At 62.5% G+C, this 17,685-nt stretch overlaps 3 protein-coding genes across 6 annotated transcripts in view; 1 reads left to right on the top strand and 2 right to left on the bottom strand.

The window, feature by feature from the left end:
- Window positions 1-147, bottom strand: part of SQSTM1 (sequestosome 1) — a 23,482-nt gene extending 23,335 nt beyond the window's left edge. The window contains exon 1 of the mRNA XM_025862609.2: window positions 34-147. The gene's annotated coding sequence lies outside the window, so the exon portion shown is untranslated. The remainder of the gene's footprint in view (window positions 1-33) is intronic.
- On the top strand, window positions 7-9,809 carry MGAT4B (alpha-1,3-mannosyl-glycoprotein 4-beta-N-acetylglucosaminyltransferase B). Of its 2 annotated transcripts, XM_025862605.2 has the most exons (15): window positions 7-135; window positions 5,323-5,508; window positions 5,600-5,740; window positions 5,835-5,968; window positions 6,392-6,438; window positions 6,754-6,867; window positions 7,032-7,107; window positions 7,233-7,347; window positions 7,704-7,834; window positions 7,949-8,056; window positions 8,219-8,412; window positions 8,791-8,869; window positions 8,952-9,039; window positions 9,129-9,241; window positions 9,323-9,809. In XM_025862605.2, exons 1-15 carry the CDS (start codon window positions 39-41, stop codon window positions 9,344-9,346), a joined length of 1,647 nt encoding a protein of 548 aa, XP_025718390.1. In that variant the 5' UTR covers window positions 7-38; the 3' UTR covers window positions 9,347-9,809. The 2 variants fall into 2 exon arrangements, with proteins under 2 accessions (XP_025718390.1, XP_073743685.1); XM_073887584.1 differs by lacking the exon at window positions 6,754-6,867.
- A 268-nt stretch (window positions 9,810-10,077) lies between these two features.
- Window positions 10,078-14,332, bottom strand: LTC4S (leukotriene C4 synthase). Of its 3 annotated transcripts, none has more exons than XM_073887571.1 (5): window positions 14,133-14,332; window positions 11,514-11,596; window positions 11,330-11,400; window positions 11,161-11,242; window positions 10,078-11,010 (listed from the first exon to the last, which is right to left on the bottom strand). In XM_073887571.1, the coding sequence occupies exons 1-5, from the start codon at window positions 14,190-14,192 to the stop codon at window positions 10,869-10,871; spliced, it is 438 nt and encodes a 145-aa protein (XP_073743672.1). In that variant the 5' UTR covers window positions 14,193-14,332; the 3' UTR covers window positions 10,078-10,868. The 3 variants fall into 3 exon arrangements, with proteins under 3 accessions (XP_073743672.1, XP_025718489.1, XP_025718488.1); XM_025862704.2 differs by lacking the exon at window positions 14,133-14,332 and adding an exon at window positions 13,379-13,717; XM_025862703.2 differs by lacking the exon at window positions 14,133-14,332 and adding an exon at window positions 13,379-13,702 and having other exon boundaries at window positions 10,082-11,010; window positions 11,514-11,613.
- Window positions 14,333-17,685: the final 3,353 nt, after the last annotated feature.

Raw genomic sequence — 17,685 nt, 5'->3', positions numbered from 1 at the left:
GCGGCCTCGGCCCCGCCGGCGCCCGCCGCGCACCCGAGATGAGGCTCCGCAATGGCACCTTCCTGACGCTGCTGCTCTTCTGCCTGTGCGCCTTCCTCTCGCTCTCCTGGTACGCGGCGCTCAGCGGCCAGAAAGGTGAGCCCCCCCCTCCCCGGGCCCCGCGCCGCGTCCCACACCTGGCCGCACCTGGGCGCCGGCCGCGGGAGCAGGGTCCGGCCGCTGGCCGCGGGAGGCGGCCGGAAGCCGACGCAGGCGCCCCTTCCCCGCCCGGGCGGCGCGGGAGGACGCCCCTCCCTCCTCGCCCCCACTTGTTTGCTGCCGGAATAGCGAAATTCTCCTCCGGCCTGGGCTGGGCCGCCGGGGCCGAGCGGTCCGCGGGGGCCCGGGGCGGCGCTCAGGACCGCGGGACCGGCCTCCGTGAGTACGGCTGCGCCCATGCTCGGGCTGGTCGCTCCCACTGGCGACCCGGGGACCTTGGAGTTTCCAGAGAGGGACAGAGGCGCAAGGTCAGGAGACGGTTGTGGCCAGGTGGCCCCCAAGGTACCTTCTCCGGGCACCTGGGCAGGAGAAGTTACCGAGTTCCCGAGACAGGTGTGAGGGGGACAGCCGGACGTCCGGGCAGCACCCTCCACCCCCACCACCTCCCCGCTCCCCCCCACCAGCCCACCGTGGGGGGCTGTTCCCCGGGGCCTCCGCAGCCCTCCTCCAGGACATCTGGCCCCAGGATTCCTCTGCGGGGACCCGGGCGCTGGCCCGCCGCCGGCCTCGCGACTAGCCCGCCGGGCCCCGGCTACCCGTCAACTTATTTTGTGTGGTCTCCTCGGACCTCCGCCCCCCACCTGAAGTTTGGGCAGGCTGGCCAGTCTGCCACCACGGTCCTCCGAGCTCGGTCTGCACACCTGGGGATGGGGGTAGGGGCAGGCCCCCTCGCGCTGGCTGGAGTCGCCTGGTGTTGGTTGGGACGGCGGGGGGCTGAGGAGGCCCTCACAGGCCTTGTCCAGCCCGCCTGCACCATAGGAGCCTCCGGGAATAGCTGCTTCCTTCCTGCCTCCTGGCCTTCCTGCCGGAGGTCTAAGCAGGATCAGGCTGAGGCCAGCTGACCCTCTGCCTCCCTCCTACCTCCTGCTTCCTTCTTTCTCAACCCCATGGCTACAGAAAGCTGGAGGAGGAATGACTGAGGGAGGATCTGGAACCCTCCTGACGGTCCCAGTCCAAACGGAGCTGAGCCTGATCCTCCTGCCTGACCAGCCCAGCCTACTGGAGTCCACCAACCTGTCTGGGTGGGGGCCTTAGGGCTCCAGGAGCCCTGAAGGGAGGTCCCTAGGGCTTGGCACAGGAAGGGCATGGCTGGGGCAAAGTTCTCTGGAAGTCTGTACGTAGGGTGTGTCACCTGGGAGAAGGCATGAATGGGGCAGAGTCCTCTGTAGGGGGGGGTGTGTCAGCAGGAGGAAGGCATGTTGGACCTCTGGGAGAGTAGCCACATAAGCCGACTGGCATGGAGACCGGGGTGGGGCTAGATCTAATGGGCGGGGGCACATCTGTCTGCTTGTGGGTGGGTTGATGAGCCCTTGCACCCTGTCCTCGGTCAGGCCGCAGTTCCTGTGTGCCTCCTGCAACAGCCACGTGCCCCCAGCCTGACATCAGGAGTTGCAGTGCAGCAACCCCCACCCCCCCAAGTCCTTCTCTGGGAGCCTGGCTGGCCCCAGGGAACTGACCTCCAGGAGGGCAGATACCAGAGGCTCCATCTAGGGCCCACCGTCTCTGAGGGGGTCATCCAGGAGGCTGGCAATCCAAGGGCCTGGGGAGTGGGTAGAGCACCCCAGCCAAAGACGTGTGGGGCTCAGTGGCAGGGGTCCTCCCAGAAGCCCAAGAGCCCGTGAGGCATTGTGAGGGGGTGACTGGGCACTTCCCTGTCAAGGGCTATCCCTGTTTTAGGGGGCCTGGCAAAGCCAGGTCTTTGGAGGCCTCAAGAAAAGCCTGAATCTGGGCCCTTAGCAAACCCTTCTCCTTCATACATGTAGGCACCTGCATGGGGAAGCCAGACCGGACCCCAGCTTCCAGCTGCTGTGAGTGAGGGGTTTAGGATAGGGCCGGCACAGGCGCCAGTACTTAGGGGAAGGCCAGAGGGACCGGGATCTGTAAGAAAGGTGGGCTGGGAGCCAAACAGGAAGGAGGCAGCAGGAGCAGGTGGCTTCCCGGAAGCCCCGGGCCAAGGGCCAGGAAGGACACCCAGGCCTTGGCCAGCTGGACCCTGGATCCGGGTTTGGGACCCGCTTTCATATCCAGCCTTGACCAGATTTGTGCAACAGCTCCACTAGCCCTCAGACTCCGGCCCTCAGCCAAGCACCTGCTGAAGGCCCATCCCCAGGGAGAGAAGCAGACCCTGCGGGCCGGCCTCAGCCCTCCCCCGCATCCCAGCATTCCGGACTCCAGCAACCACCGGCACCCTCCTTGACCCCTGTGAGGGGTGCTTTGCAAGGCCTGGAGAGGAGAGGGACAGCTGGCCCTCTCTACACTCCAGCCCCACCTGCACGTTAACCCCACACCTTCACTGGGCCTGGCACCTGCTGAGCCCCTCTGAGCCTGCTTCCCCTTCCCTAAGTACATGGCACGTGGTCTGTGCCCGGCTTGGCTCTTAAACCTGTTTCTTCCATCAAGAGGGAACCAGGGGAAGACTGTGGTCCATGGGCCTCAGGTGTCCTGATTACTCTGCCTTCGGGTGGGGGGAGGGGTGGGAAAGGTGCCACTAGTCTGGCCCCAGCTGCTGTCCTTCCCTAGGGCCAGCTGCACCCGGGGCCAGGCCCTCCACCCTTCTTCCCTGGGTTAGGAAGGTGCGGAGAGAAAGAAGCCAAAGTGCCCTGAGCCCTAGCTCCCAGGACCTCTGGTCCCGCCCCCCCAGAGGCCAGGGGCTCCCCAGGCCTTTGCCCCCCCCCTCCCTTGAGCTGCCTCCCCGGCCCATTCAATGCGACAGTCCAGCCACCCAGCCCAAAAAGGTCGTAGGGGTGCCAAGATGGCTTGGCAGAGCCCTGGCACATAAGGCTCAGCCCAGGGAGTGGCAGGCACAGAGCTTGAGTTTCTGGCTTTGAGAGGCAAAGACAGTGGACCCAGGAGCAGAGAAGTCAGGGACGACGGTCCTGCTGGGGGCCTCGCAGGCAGGGCTGGAGGGGGGGCGGGCTGCTGAGGGACAGGGCCTGCAGTGTGGAGGGAAATGACAGAAGGGTTGGTGTGGGCAGGAGCCAGGGCCCATCACCTCCTGATAAACAGAGGCAGTTCAGCACCTGGGTTGGGCGGAGGCCCCGAGGAAAGCAGGCCAGGGTAGGGAGCAGGCTGTGCCCAGGCCTCGGTGGCCAGGGTGACTCAGGTGCCCACGGCTGCCCACCTGGCTTGTGTGCCCAGGCAGGTGAAGGTGGAACAGAGCTCAGCCTACTTAACTGAGAAGACCAGGGAGGGGCAGCAGTCAGAGGGGAGAGAGGCCTCCCCCCACCCTTCACAGAGCACCTCTGAACTCCCTCTTGGGGGCCTGGGCACCTCCAGCCCCCCTTCCCTTTGGGGCAGCTGCCCCAGAGGAAGATGCTCCTGGCGCCTGGTGCCACCCCACTCTGGGCTGGGTGGGTGAGGATTTGATGGGGGTGGTTGGCTCCTGCTCAAGGGGTCAGGTTTCCAGGGTAACCCGGCCACTGAACCCAGCGCAGAGCCTCACAGATCTTGTAACCTGACTCTCCCCTCCCTCCGCCGGCAGGGCTGTCCCTATGGGGCAAGCAGATGAGTATGGAGTGCCTTAGGGAGGGCCTGCTTTGCTCATCTCCCTGGCCTCCCCCTCTGCACCCCCCCACCCTGGGCTACCCATCCCTCTTCCCCTGGGATTTAGCTCTTAGACCTCTGCCCCCTGCAGCTTAAGGGGGGAGGGGTATCCTGAGATGACAGAACTTTGCCTTGGTCATGACCTTTGGTGCACATAGCTGGACTATGCCGGCATTTTGGGGGCTGGGATCCCACAGGGGAATCAAGGAACAGAAGAGCTGCCTAGGGAATGAGAGGGGAGTTTTGGAAGGTTTCCTAGACTTGAACACTAGACTTTGAAACTAGGCCTCGAAGGCTACATGGGTTTTCATTAGCCCCAGAAGAGAAAGGGGATCCCAGGCAGAAGAGACGGCACATGCAAAGACACAGGAGACAGGGAAGAGCTGTTGTCCGGGATGGCAAATAGAGCAGAAGCAAGATAACAGTCCTTGAGTGCACAGCCCCGTGGGACCGCCTGCACCGGCCTGGGGCGGGGTGGGGAGGGAATGTTGTTTGTCTCATTCTTGCTCACGGGTCCCCGCCAGACCAGTGGAGCCAGGTGCTTGGCACCCTGGGGATCCCTTTCCACTGTCAGGAAGCCCCACCCTGGTGGTGCTCCTGGCCTGCCTGCGCCCCTAATACCAGTAGCTGGGGCCCAGCTGGAGGTTCTGACACGGGTCCTCCTGGGGGGGAGCGTGCAGACCCCTCGAGGTGATGCATGCCCAGTACAGGTCTCCAGAGAAGCAGGTCTGCGGGCGTTGGGAGCTGTGTCCCCTCGCTGCTGCGGAGTCATTGAGTGACCCGGGAGTAGTTCCTCAATTTCATCTGCTCCTCGGAGCCCTGGGAGGCTGTAACTGCAGAAGCCTCCCCCGGAGGGAGATGGAAATCCAGAGTCGGTGCTTAGTGCAGAATGGGCACCGGAGCCCTGTCCTACTTGGAGGACAGGCTGAGAGCCCAGGAAGGGTTATCCCCAGAGGGCTTTGGGGGTAGGGTTAGCTTCCTGTGACCTCCTCTGTGAGCACGAGTGGGGAGCAAAGGGCAGAGGTCGAGGGGAGGGAGGGGGACAGGCTAGGGAGCTAAGAAGCCTCTTGAGGAAGGGCTGGGTCCTTGTGCCCTGGATGGGACATTGGGCATCACACCTCCTGGAAGGAGCAGATACTGCAAAAAGAAGCAAGAGGGGGACTTTGGGAGGCACTGGGTGAAGATTCAGTCCAAGGATTGCCCCACCTGGGGCTGGAAGGATCCTGCAGCCCTCCCTCAGATGTCTCCTCAAAGGTGAAGATAGCAGGGTAGGGGGAGGGTACTGGAGAGTACCAATCAGACCAGTGAAGATTTTTCTCCCCCCAGTGTGTCAGTGTGACCTCAGAGTGTCCCTTATGTACACTCCCCCCCACACACACACACATACACGGAGCTGGCTTGTGAGCAGGCACAAGAACAGATGCAGATGGGCACGAATGCAGATGGGCGCGCTGGTATACTCGAGGGACCATAGGTCAGTGCGCGGCTGCCCCCTGGTGACAGCGTGCGAACCACCCACAGGCGATGTGGTGGACGTGTACCAGCGGGAGTTCCTGGCGCTGCGTGACCGGCTGCATGCGGCTGAGCAGGAGAGCCTCAAGCGCTCCAAGGAGCTCAACCTGGTGCTGGACGAGATCAAGAGGGCCGTGTCGGAGAGGCAGGCGCTGCGAGAGGGGGAGGGCAATCGCACCTGGGGCCGCCTAACTGGTGAGCGCTGGAGCCGCGCCCGCCGCGGCCGGGGAGGCGGGGGCTGATGGCAGGCCGCCTCGTCTGACCTGTCCCTTCCCGACCCACCCAGAGGATCCGCGACTGAAGCCGTGGAACGTCTCCCACAAGCACGTGCTGCACCTGCCTACCGTCTTCCACCACCTGCCGCACCTGCTGGCCAAGGAAAGCAGCCTGCAGCCTGCCGTGCGCGTGGGCCAGGGCCGCACTGGAGGTAGGGGCGGGTCCCGGGAGGGGCCGCGAGCGGGGGGCGGTCCCCGGCATCCGGCGGGTACCGACTCTCCGCGCCCCCGCCCCCGCCCCCGCAGTGTCGGTAGTGATGGGCATCCCCAGCGTGCGGCGCGAGGTGCACTCGTACCTGACGGACACGCTGCACTCGCTCATCTCGGAGCTGAGCCCGCAGGAGAAGGAGGACTCGGTCATCGTGGTGCTGATCGCCGAGGCGAGTGGGCCGGGGGGCGGGGTGGGAGCATTCAGAGAACACAGGGCACAAAATAACAAGGAGAAATGAAAACCGAGCAACATTACGGAGGAAAAAACTATCAGAGGTTCAATTGTCGGTTTCATTCACAAATCTATGAAGACAAGTTAAAAAGAACCATTTCAGCGCCCCCTCGTGGAGACGCCAGTGACCTAGGCTGTCCCACCCCCAAGGCCCCAGGTACACCAAAGGGCTTTTTCTGAGGCACCTGTGCCCTCCTCCCCCCCCCCACCCCCGGCCCAGACTTACTCGGCCCTCAGGATGGGGGGCTCACTCCCTCTGTGCATGGGGTCATCTGAAGCCTGCCCCCTTCCCCCCAGCCCCTTCATCCAGGCCCTTTGGGGTGGCAGCCAGGCTTAGGGAGGGCACTTGGTCTCCCCACAGACTGACCCACAGTACACCTCGGTGGTGACAGAGAACATCAAAGCCTTGTGAGTACTGACGGACCCATAAAGCTGGTTGGGGGGTGGGGCTCTGCGGGGTGCGGGGCAGACAGGTGCCTGCTTCCCCTACATGATCCTGCCTTCCCCCTGTGGGAAAGGGTGCTTCCCCTCTTTACTGAAAGAGGGTGGGTGCGTAGAGGTGGCTCAGCCCCTCTGGAGCCTCACTGCCTCCGTAGGATGGCTGTGCCGTTGGGTGATGGCTGCCTGGTGGGCCTGAGCAAAGGGACAGGGTCTGGCTAGCTCAACGCTGCCCCAACTGCTGTGCCTGGAGGCTGCGCACCCACTGGACTCCTGTCCCCCCAGGTTCCCCACGGAGATCCATTCCGGGCTCCTGGAAGTCATCTCCCCTTCCCCCCACTTCTACCCTGACTTCTCCCGCCTCCGAGAGTCCTTTGGGGACCCCAAGGAGAGAGTCAGGTACAAGCACTGCCCCCTTCCCCGTGCCCCCTGTGAGAACCCGGCTGTTGGTGCCCAAGTCCCAGGCACTTCCTTGCAGTGCGTCTGTTTCTCCTTCGGAGGACCGCTACATGGGGTTGGGGTGGGGGGGTCAGAGCTCCTGAGCCCCTGCCCCTGCCCCGCAGGTGGAGGACCAAACAGAACCTCGATTACTGCTTCCTCATGATGTATGCGCAGTCCAAAGGCATCTACTACGTGCAGGTCAGCACCAGGACCCTGCTTTGCCCCCCACCGGCCCTGGACCCTGGCTGGGCCTGGGTGGAGCCCCGCCCTGTCCCTGTGCCCATCCTGAGTCCATCCCCCCTTCTGCCCCCCGCCCCATGCAGCTGGAGGATGACATTGTCGCCAAGCCCAACTACCTGAGCACCATGAAGAACTTCGCGCTCCAGCAGCCCTCGGAGGACTGGATGATCCTGGAGTTCTCCCAGCTGGGCTTCATTGGTGCGCCACCCCCCGAGCCTGCCCTATGCCGCGGACCTGACCAGGGCCCCTCAGTCCAGCCGACCTCTGCCTCTCTGTCCTTGTCTCCTCAGCGCTGCTACCACACAGGGTCATGCTGGCAAGCTCTTCTGGGAGGGTGCCCTGCAGCCGCAGCGGGCCTGTTCCCACCCTCCCTCTGCCTCCAGGTGTCGGGCTCACCACCCCTGTCCGTCCCCTAGTGCCCGCACCTGCCTGCAGCTGCCCACAGGGCTTGCTGTGCGAGCCTCCTTAGAGAACCCCCACCACGGGGATTAAGGGGAAGTAGGGAAGGGCAGAGTTGCCTACCCAGCACCCTTTCCCCCCTTTCCCGCCCCCAGGGAAGATGTTCAAGTCACTGGACCTGAGCCTGATTGTGGAGTTCATCCTCATGTTCTACCGGGACAAGCCCATTGACTGGCTCCTGGACCACATTCTGTGGGTGAAGGTCTGCAACCCCGAGAAGGATGCGGTGAGCAGGGGCAGCACCACCAAGTGCAGGGGAGGGCGGGCATGCAGCCTCCAGCATGGACCGACGCGAGGAGACAGCCGAGCCAAGCCCTCGGCTCTCCCCATCCCTCTGCAGAAGCACTGTGACCGGCAGAAGGCCAACCTGCGGATCCGCTTCAAGCCGTCCCTCTTCCAGCACGTGGGCACGCACTCCTCGCTGGCGGGCAAGATCCAGAAACTGAAGGTGGGCTGCGCCGCCCTCGGGCCTGGCTGGGGGACAGGCTGGGGACGGGCAGAGCCAGGGGCTGCCGGGGGAGGGGGAGATGGGGGGTGGGAGGGTGGGGCAGGGCAAGGTCTCTCTCTAGAGGGGGCCCTCTCTAGCTCCGCTGTCCCTTCTGGGTGGCAGGACAAGGACTTTGGGAAGCAGGCACTGAGGAAGGAGCACGTGAACCCACCGGCCGAGGTGAGCACAAGCCTCAAGACATACCAGCACTTCACTCTGGAGAAGGCCTACTTGCGTGAGGATTTCTTCTGGGCCTTCACGCCTGCTGCCGGGGACTTCATTCGCTTCCGCTTCTTCCAGCCGCTGCGTCTTGAGCGGTCAGTGCCGGCACCCATAGGTCCACCTTGGGGGAGGGGCGGGGTGGCCACCAGGGGATAGGCCTCACCACCTGCCCCTCTTGGGCCCCCCAGTGAATCACTTAACCTCACCCTGCCTCAGTTTCCCTATCTGAAGATAAGGAACCCCCAGGGGTTCATCATGGTAGCTCCTAAGACTAAAGCAATGCCCACAGGAACTCTGTGACAGTGGCCCATCACCTTCGTCCCTGGTTGCCATGCACAGCCCAATGGCTGCCCCCCCCGGGTGGTCCCCAGCCTCACTCAGCACCCCAGGGCCCACCTGCTACACTCCTGGGCCAGGCATGGCCTTTTCTCTGCCCCACCCGCACAGCAGCTCACAGGCCTGTCTGGCCACAGGTTCTTCTTCCGCAGCGGGAACATTGAGCACCCGGAGGACAAGCTCTTCAACACGTCCGTGGAGGTGCTGCCCTTCGATGTGAGTGTGGTAGGGGGTGGATGTGCTTGAGGGCCCGCCCCTCCCACAGCCACTGGCTTCAGCCCCTTTATGTTGCCCCCAGAACCCCCAGTCGGACAAGGAGGCCCTGCAGGAGGGCCGCTCAGCCACCCTCCGGTACCCGCGGAGCCCTGACGGCTACCTCCAGATAGGTGAGTGGGGGGGCCAGCAGGTGGAGATGCGGGGGGAGCTGGGCTGGGCAAGGGTCTGGGGGCAATGGCTCAGCGCTGCCCTCCCTCAGGCTCCTTCTACAAGGGTGTGGCAGAGGGCGAGGTGGACCCTGCCTTTGGCCCCCTGGAAGCACTGCGCCTCTCCATCCAGACAGACTCCCCAGTGTGGGTCATTCTGAGCGAGGTAAGCGGGGCAGGTCCGCTCCACGGACCCGACCGGCGGAGCGCTGAGGCCCCCAGCTGACCCCGAGCCCGTCTCTTCTAGATCTTCCTGAAAAAGGCCGACTAAGTGGTGGGCTTCTGAGGGTGCACTTTGGCTGGCCCTGAAGCCACCTGGGAAACCTGGGATGTCATCGCTGCCGCCCCCGGAGGGCCTGGTGCCGCCGCCCCCAGCCTGAGGGGTTCTGCCCGGCGCCCCGCTCCGCAGGCCTGGGATCGCCGCTGGCCCGGAGGCCCCAGGAGCTGGTGCTGCCCACCGCCCGCCCGGCCGCGGGAGGAGGCAGGCGGCCCCCACACTGTGCCTGAGGCCGGCCCGTGCATCCCCGGCCGGAACCGTTCGCATCCCCGGCCGGCTTGAGCCAGGCCGTTTTAGAAGAGCTTTTTCCTGGGCGCCCGCTGTCTCCGGCGCGAACACTGGAATGCATATACTACTTTATGTGCTGTGTTTTTTATTCTTGGATACATTTGATTTTTTCACGTAAGTCCACATATACTTCTATAAGAGCGTGACTTGTAATAAAGGGTTAATGAAGTGCGCGCCTCCAGTGTGAGTGAGTGTTCCGAGAAGTCCAGCCGGTGGCGGGAGGCCAGTGCCACCCGTGCCCGCTGCCACCTCGGCCCTCCGTGCAACGCCGCATGACCTCAGCCGCCGGGTGGGTGAGTCGCGGGTGGAGGTGGCGCGGAATCGGGGCCCCGGCGCCCAAAGCCACCTCTGCTTCCCGACCACCATCCCCCCCCCGCGCGCGCCCCCTAGCTCCCATCATCCCGCCCCAACTGCCTGCTCCTCTCAAGCCCAAGGCATCCCGGATCTCCCACTTCGTGAGTCCCAGCCCTGCCCTCGTCCACGGTCCCCAAGGCCCCGCTCACCTTCCGCCACACCTCCCACCCCCCAGTCTCTGACATGTTTTAGGGTCTGCCGTCCACCTCGGGGGCCCGTGCACGCGCGGCTGCCCTGCCTGGAAAGCTCCTCTCCGCCGGCGTCTCGGCTAAAAATTCACCTCTTCAGGGACGCTCCGTCCGGCCAGCAGGCCCTGCCCAGGTCTGGTCCCCCAAGCACCAGGACGTTTCACCCCCCGAGAGCGCCTGTCACAGCTCCACTGCCCGCACTGGTCGTCGCCCCCACGGCTCCGCCGCGGGGTGCCCTGAACACCCACACCACGTCCTGCTGGACGCCGGGCACCGAGCGCTGACCGGAAAATGGCCCTGGTGTCAGCTGTGAAAGCCGGGGGACGAGGAAGAGGGCGGCTGGGGGACAGCGAAGAGGCGGCAGGCCTCAGAGGAGGGGACAGGCGAGGAGAGCGCTGAACGCAGGGAGGAGGCGCCGCGGGGTGAGCCCCCGCGAGAAGGGCGGCCCCGGAGAGGCCCCGGTCCTTCCGCAGCCACCCCCCCCCCGGGAAGCCCACCCGACTGCCGCTGGGCTGCCCCCGGCTGGGCTCCACAGCGCGCGGTGCGCGAACCCCTCCGACCCAGAGAATGCGCTCGGGGTCCGGTCATCGGCACTTTAATTGGAGATTGGGATGGGGCGAGCACCCGTCCCGTCCTCCCGGAAGCTCCGGCTCTTCTCCGGCTCCACCGACCGGGCGTCCTCCACCTCAGGCCCTGGGCAGCATCTTCCCGAGCCGTCCGAGGAGCGCGGCGCGCAGCGCGCCGGGGAGAAAGTGGACGAGCAGGCCGAGCGCCGCCAGCGCCACGAGCAGCCAGAGCGCGCGCGCGCTCGCGTACAGCGGGGTCAACCTGCGGGCGGGGCTCAGCGGGGGGCGGGGCGACGGCGGCCCCCGCCCCACGCCCCGGGCCGTCAGGACCCCGCCCACAAGCCCCCACCCCCACCCCCTCCCCTGTCCCCCACCCTTCGTGACCTCCCCGGAGCCCCGCCCAGGTCCTCACCTTTGCTGCGCGGAGCGCGCGTAGCCCTGAAAGTAACGGAGGCGCGCGAACAGGTAGACCAGCCCGCACAGGGCCGCGGTACCTGGGAGAGGGGCGGGCGGGGCAGGCTGAGCCGGCTGGCGCGGGACCCCGGGGCGGCGGGGCGCGCGCGCCTGTCCCGAGCGCAGACCTTCGTGAAAGAAGATGCCGGCGACCCAGAGCGTGGCGAGGAACAGCGGGAAGTACTCGCTGCAGTTCACTCTGCGGTGGGGGCGGGCGGCATGAGGGCACCGGCGTGGGGTGGGGGGGCTCGGACCCTTGCCGCTGCCTGGGCTCGCTCCCTTCCTGCCCCGCGCCCTCCCGCCGGGTCTCACTGGGCTCGGTAGACGCGCTCGAACTCCGGCGGCCCGGTGGTGAGCGGCGGCGACACGCGGAAGGCTCTGCGCGCCGAGATCACCTGCAGGGAGAAATAGGCTGGGGGGCGACGACGGGCGGGAGTCAGGTCTGGCTGCCCCGAGGCCCGCACCCTCCGTCCCGTCCCCATCTTTTCTCCTTTCTCCATGCTGACTTGTCACGACTCCCCTTTAAAGCCCTCCTGGAAAATAAATAAAGTCTAGCCAAGGGGATCTCTCGCCCCCAACCCTTGTTTCTGGGCCTGCCCTGTATCCAAGCTGCTCAAGAGGGAGGGCAGGGTGCGGGCCTGGGATGCCAAGAGACCCTGTTCCCCCACTCCCACCCCACCTCCCCAGGTGCACCTGTACCCGGGAGGGACCTGCAAGCTCAGGACTTTGCTCCTGAATCCTTTGACTTGCAAAACACAGGCAAATGACCAGCTCCCACTCTTTAGGCATGGACCTAGACTTCGGGGTTCCCTGAACAGGGCATACTACCAAGGCTTGAGGGCAGAGGTGACTTCATCCTACCAGGTACCGGGGAGCACACACCCTGTGATTTATAGTTCCTGGTCCCCAACTACAGGGCCCACTGGGCGGGGAGGATCTCTTGACCCTACATCAGGCCAGGATCACTCAAGCCTGGGCCCTCTGCCTCCAATATGGTATGGACTCCCGCCTGAATTTTTTTTTTTTTTTTTTAAGATTTTATTTATTTGACAGAGAGAGACACAGGGAGAGCAGGAACACAAGCTTGGAGAGTGAGAGAGGGAGAAGCAGGCCTCCCGCCAAGCAGGGAGCCCCATATGGGGCTTGAACCCAGGACCCCGGGATCATGACCTGAGCCGAATGCAGACGCTTAATGACTGAGCCACCCAGGCGCCCCTCCGCCTGAATTTCTCTGTTCAGGTGTTTGGACCCCGACCTAAATCTCACAGATATCCCCTCCCCTACCCCCAGGTGGTTGCTGCTGGGACTCTTCTAGTCCCACCCCGGGCCTCCCGGGGCTCTGTCTCCCTCCATTCCAGCATGGGTGGGTGTGGAGGGTAGGCTGGCCCCAGAGGATCTAAGTGCACAGGGGCCTTCTCTTGGCCTCAGGCCAGGTCCCCACCACACACACACAGCCCCAGGGCTGGTTGTCTCCAGCTGCCTTCCAGCAAGTCCTGTGGCCTGGTGCCCTTGGTGTCGTAGCCCTTCCAGGCGCCCTGTGAGTGCCGAGGACATGTGTACCATCAGTGTAGGACCTAGAGGGGGGCCTGTGGCTCCCTGAGTAGGGGCTACGAGCCAAGCTTGCTCGGGCAGCAGGAGATCAAGTCAGCCTGTTGCTCTGGCCCCCGCAGGGCCCCTGCCCAGGCTGTGCTTTGTCCTAGCCCCTACAGCCTGGGGTAACGGTGGCCCAAGTGACAAGATATCTAGCCTGGGAATGTGTCCTTTAGGGCCAGTCTAAAAGGCCACCACACAGGCCCCTTTGGGGGCTCAGAGAGCAGGTTCCAACCCTGTCCAGCTCCATGTGGATCCCAGTATAGAGAGGTTGCCTTTGAAGTCAGAGCTGGGCCCTGCTGGGACCATGGGAGAGGGCAGGATCAGCTGGAGTAGGGCTGCCCCAGGCCCACGGCTGCCCCTCTTCTGTACCCACCACACAGAAGAGGGCTTCTGGACCCACCGCCAGGACAGTGTAAGCTTCTCAGCCTTCAACTGGGGTGGGAAGAACAGGCACCCCAGGAGTTTGGGCTAGGGGACCCGCCTCTGCCCCCCCCACCCCCGCCCCGGGCAGAGGCCCTGCAGGGCAGAAGGCAGGCTGCAGGAGTCCAGGGCCCACCCCTCTCTCAAAACAGAAGCCAGCTCACCTTGCAGCAGGACTCCCAGGAGGGTGACAGTGGCCAGAAGAGCCACATCGTCCTTCATGGTGCTGGCTGCTTGGCGGAGCCCCTCCCCCCCGAGCTGGTGTGTGAAGAGAGTCACTGGGGAGCTCTTAGCGGCTCAGAGGCTGGCCTGGAGGAAGACTGGCCCTTCTCCCCGCCCCTTCTCAGTGGAGGGGGCCTGAGGGAGGGGTGTGACCGGCCAGCGAAAGCGCAGAAGGCTGAGCAGGCAAGGCAGGCGGAAACTAGGGCCAGACAGAGCCCTGGCAAGGATGGAGCAGCGGGCTGCGCACAGCCCGGCCATTTCCTCCCAGGCATTCCTTTTTTTTTTTTTTTTTTTAAGATTTTATTTATTTATTTGAGAGAGGGAAAGCAGAAGGAGAGGGACAAGCAGACTCTGCACTGAGCGCGGAGCCTGATGCAGGGCTTGATCCCACGACCCTGAGATCATGACCTAAGCCAAATCCAAGAGCCGGTCGCTTAACGGACTGAGCCTGAGCCCCCCCCCACCCGGGCGCCCCCTTCCCGGTCGTTCTTACCTCTTCTGTGCCACAGCCCGTGCGTTCACCCAAGCATACTGCAGCCTTGTCGACCCCGCGTCCTCCAGGCCCTGCACCCTCAGCAGGTCCCAGTTGGCTCTCCGGACCTCCCCTTGTCCTGGGTCCGCTCTCAGGAAACCAGAGGCTCTGCCCTGAACCCTCCAGGCCCCCCGCTGCTACCACTTTCCACTGATCTTCAAGACCTGCTCATTCTCAAATCCACCCCCAGCGCCACCTTCCGAGCCCTGCCCTGTCCTGGTCATCTCTCCTCGGGGCACAGATCACGGGCTTCTCGAGGGTTCCCAGCCCCGACCTCACCCCCATCCTGTTTACCCGCGGCCCAACAAGGGCTGTTCTGGAACATGGAACCCTGATGCAGGACGGTCCCCGCACCCAGACCACACTGGGCGCAGCCACGTCCCTGTTCCCCTGAGGACACCTGATGCCTGCCAGCCTCACAGCTGCCTGGGCTCCATGCTGGCCGAGGCTAACTCAAGAGGGTGAGATGCAGTTCTGGAAACTTCCTTAGAACTTTGGGAAAGGGAACGCAGAGCAGGGAGGAAGATTTCTGAGGGCCCTTTACGGCCACTGGCCACCCTGAGGAGGAGAGAGCCATCACGAGGCCACACTTGGAGAAGACAGGTGGCTGATGTTCTGGAGAAGCTTACACTGCCTGGCACGGCCCTCTGGCCAGGCAGCCTTTCCGTTTTGTAAGACAGCCACTTCTCCTTTCGGCTCAGGCTGGTTAGAGGGGTTTGGTCAGCAGTGGCAGAGTCCAGACTGATACACACGCACGGGCAGGCCAGGCAGCAGGAGGCTCGGAGCGGCTGGGTCTTTGGGGTGACCGCCACTGCATTTAGTCTTGGGCCATTGTGATGCCCCGGCACCCTTTGCCTGGTCACTCTTGGGGAGTCTCCCCACATCAGCGTCCTGGGACCTCAGGAGCTCTGTCCTTGCCACTCAGGGTCGTGGCGCCCTGAGAAAATGTTCTCAGTCAGCAATCTGAGCGGCCGTGCAGGGCTGCCTCTGCAAGGAAGAGATTCAGCCGCCCCTGAATCCCGCACATAGCTTTTATTTTGTTTTTGTTTTTGTTTTTATCAGAAAAGCCAGGACAGATGCCTCCAAGCGTGGGAAAGGAGTACAAAGGGATGGCAAATATCTGGAAGCGGGCTTGCATCCTCCCCTTGGCATAGGCACGCAGGGAGTCAGTCATGGGATAAGGGAGGAGCAGGACGTTCGCGCTAGCGATCGCCAGGTGCAGAAAGGGGGTACTGAGGTTACATTCCTTCCTGGCTCCTAACTCATGCCCTGCCTCCCGGGGATCGTGGGATCCTGCTCCCACCGGGCCACTGCGTTCAACAGCCCGAGAACAGGAACGCTGCCGACGTCTCAGCTGCTCCCACACTCACCCCTTAGGGCTTACAATATTATTTTCTAAGAGTAACTCCACAGCCCAGCTGGCCTCCTTCCTGGCTGCCCCCCAAGCCTGGGTTCCAGCCTGAGAGCTTTGTAACCTGATGGGCTCCCCAAGAGCCCCTTTCCTCGCCCCTCTCCTGGCCTGGCCAGGGCCCAAGGAATGCCCTGTGCCATCAGGGCCCCCAGGGACCCAGCTGGTCCCCAGGGGGCGCTGCAGGCTCCGCGGCGGCAGGGGTGGGGCTCCGCGTCGGCGCCCGGCTTTACCCCGGCTCTGCGCGTTACCGCACCAGTGCTCCGTGTGGAGACGTGACCGGCAGAAGCTCGGAAACAGACCGGAGACGTGCCCTCCAGCTCGCTCGCTCGCTCTCTCTCTGCCGCCCAGCCCCCTTCCTCCCTGAAAGCGGTCCTGACCACAGCCCCCTTGCTCCGGCCTCCTGTCCGGTCCCCGCTGGGCAGTCTGCGTGGACCACACGTGTCTGCGTGCCGTCGTGGCCTGTGTCTCTCGAGGCCCCTGTGCTGGCCGCGTGTGGGAGCTCACATGTGTGTCTGTGGGTCTCCACACGTTTCAGGAGCTCCCCTCTGCCAAACCCTCATTTCCTCTGAGGCCTAGATATCCTCCCTTCCAGGCCGATCCCCCGGCAACAGGAAGCTGAGGTCTAGCACAAGCAGCTTCTGAGGAAGTTCTTGGGCAGATGTCCAGGCCGTAAGTGGGGTCTCCACCCCTGGAGCTCTCCCCAGACCTCTCCATCTGCACCTCCCTCCCTCTGCCCACGCCCAGCCTCGGGCCTGCTCAGGCTGACCCGAGGTTTCGACCGAGGCCCCTCTAGGCACGGCCCACCGAGCTGCCCTCCTGTGCAGCCCTGAGGTGCTAATACCATGAAGGAAGCAGAAAAGCCCCTCCCTGAGCCCCTGCAGGATGCGCCTCTGTGACCCTGGACCATTTCCTCTGTGCTACAGGCCCTACAGCGCCCTGAGGAACATTCTGGAAGCTGAGCTCATCAAGGACCTCTGAGGAATGGAAGAGCTAGCAGAACTATTTTGTTGAGAAGAAACCACAACTTCAGAGCAACAGACCACGATAAACAGTACAGAACTCAGATGATAAGCTAAATTTAAAAAAAATAATAAAAGGGGAGTGGTGGGGAGGGTTGGGGGGGTGTACCCGGCTAACTCAGTTGGTTGGAGCTCATGACTCTAAATCTTGGGACCCACACTGGGTGTGGAGATTACTCAAATTAATAAACTTAAAAAAATGTTAAGGGGCGCCTGGGTGGCTGAGTCGTTGGATGTCTGCCTTCGGCTCAGGTCATGATCCCAGGGTCCTGGTATGGAGCCCCGCATCGGGCTCCCTGCTCAGCAGGAAGCCTGCTTCTTCCTCTCCCACTCCCCCTGCTTGTGTTCCCTCTCTCGCTGTGTCTCTCTCTGTCAAATAAATAAATAAAATCTTTAAAAAAACAACAACAAATTATGGGGATGTTTGCACAACTCAGTACATTTACTAAAAGTCATTGAAAGGGACCCTGAAAATGGGCAAATTTCGTGGTATGCAGATTGGTTGACACCTGAACAATGCACCAACAGTAAAAAAATCTGAGTATAATTCCCTCAAAACTTAACTTTAACAGTCTATTGTAGACCTCACCCAAAACGTAATCAATTAACACATATTTTGTATTTTACATGTCTTACATACTACAGCCTTACAATAAAGTAAGCTAGAGAAAATTATTAACAAAATCATAAGGGGGCGCCTGGCTGGCTCAGTCGGTAGAGTGTGTGACTCTTGATCTCGGGGTTGTGAGTTCAAACCCCCTACACTGGGTGTAGAGATTGCTTAAAAATAAAATCTTAAAAAAAATCGTAAGGAAGAGAAAATACATTTACGGCCCTATACTGTATTTATTGAAAAAATTCCGTGTATAAGTGGACCTGTGCAGTTCAAACCCATGTTTTTCAAGGGCCAACTGAATACCTCAATGAAGTTGTTTTTATGCATAGTACAAGAATGTTTGTATATGCTTGACCGAGCTTCCTCAAATGCTAGCATGTTATGTAACCATGGTATAATGATTATGACCAGGAGAGTAACATTGATCCGGGACTATTAATCTATAGACCTTATCCAGATTTCAATAGTTGTCCCATAATGTCCTTTTACTGGTCCAGGATCCAATGGAGGATCATGTGTCCTTAGCCTCCTCTGGTCTGGGACAACTGGACGGTCCCTCATCCTTTGTCTTTCATGATCTCGGCACTGTTGGGGACCGCCAGTCCATTCTTCTGTAGAGTGGTTGGTTTGTCTGATATTGTCACGTGGTTAGACTGAGGTTAGACTCAGTT

Source organism: Callorhinus ursinus, unplaced genomic scaffold (assembly GCF_003265705.2).
Source record: "Callorhinus ursinus isolate GAN/ISIS: 27379988/994484 unplaced genomic scaffold, GSC_fseal_2.0 scaffold81, whole genome shotgun sequence".
In the NCBI taxonomy this organism is placed as follows: domain Eukaryota; kingdom Metazoa; phylum Chordata; class Mammalia; order Carnivora; family Otariidae; genus Callorhinus; species Callorhinus ursinus.
Note: the sequence above shows the minus strand (reverse complement) of the source record. Positions and strands in the feature narration are given on the sequence as shown.

Bases quoted from the DNA above. Each gene is read 5' to 3' on its own strand.
- MGAT4B (XM_025862605.2), top strand. From the start codon at position 39: ATGAGGCTCCGCAATGGCACCTTCCTGACGCTGCTGCTCTTCTGCCTG. The intron at 136-5,322 runs GTGAGCCCCCCC...AACCACCCACAG, and splicing joins GGCGCTCAGCGGCCAGAAAG to GCGATGTGGTGGACGTGTAC. The intron at 5,969-6,391 runs GCGAGTGGGCCG...GTCTCCCCACAG, and splicing joins TCGTGGTGCTGATCGCCGAG to ACTGACCCACAGTACACCTC.
- LTC4S (XM_025862703.2), bottom strand. From the start codon at position 13,436: ATGAAGGACGATGTGGCTCTTCTGGCCACTGTCACCCTCCTGGGAGTC. The intron at 11,243-11,329 runs GTCTGCGCTCGG...CCCCTCTCCCAG, and splicing joins CGGCATCTTCTTTCACGAAG to GTACCGCGGCCCTGTGCGGG. The intron at 11,011-11,160 runs GTGAGGACCTGG...CCCCGCCCGCAG, and splicing joins GCGCGCTCCGCGCAGCAAAG to GTTGACCCCGCTGTACGCGA.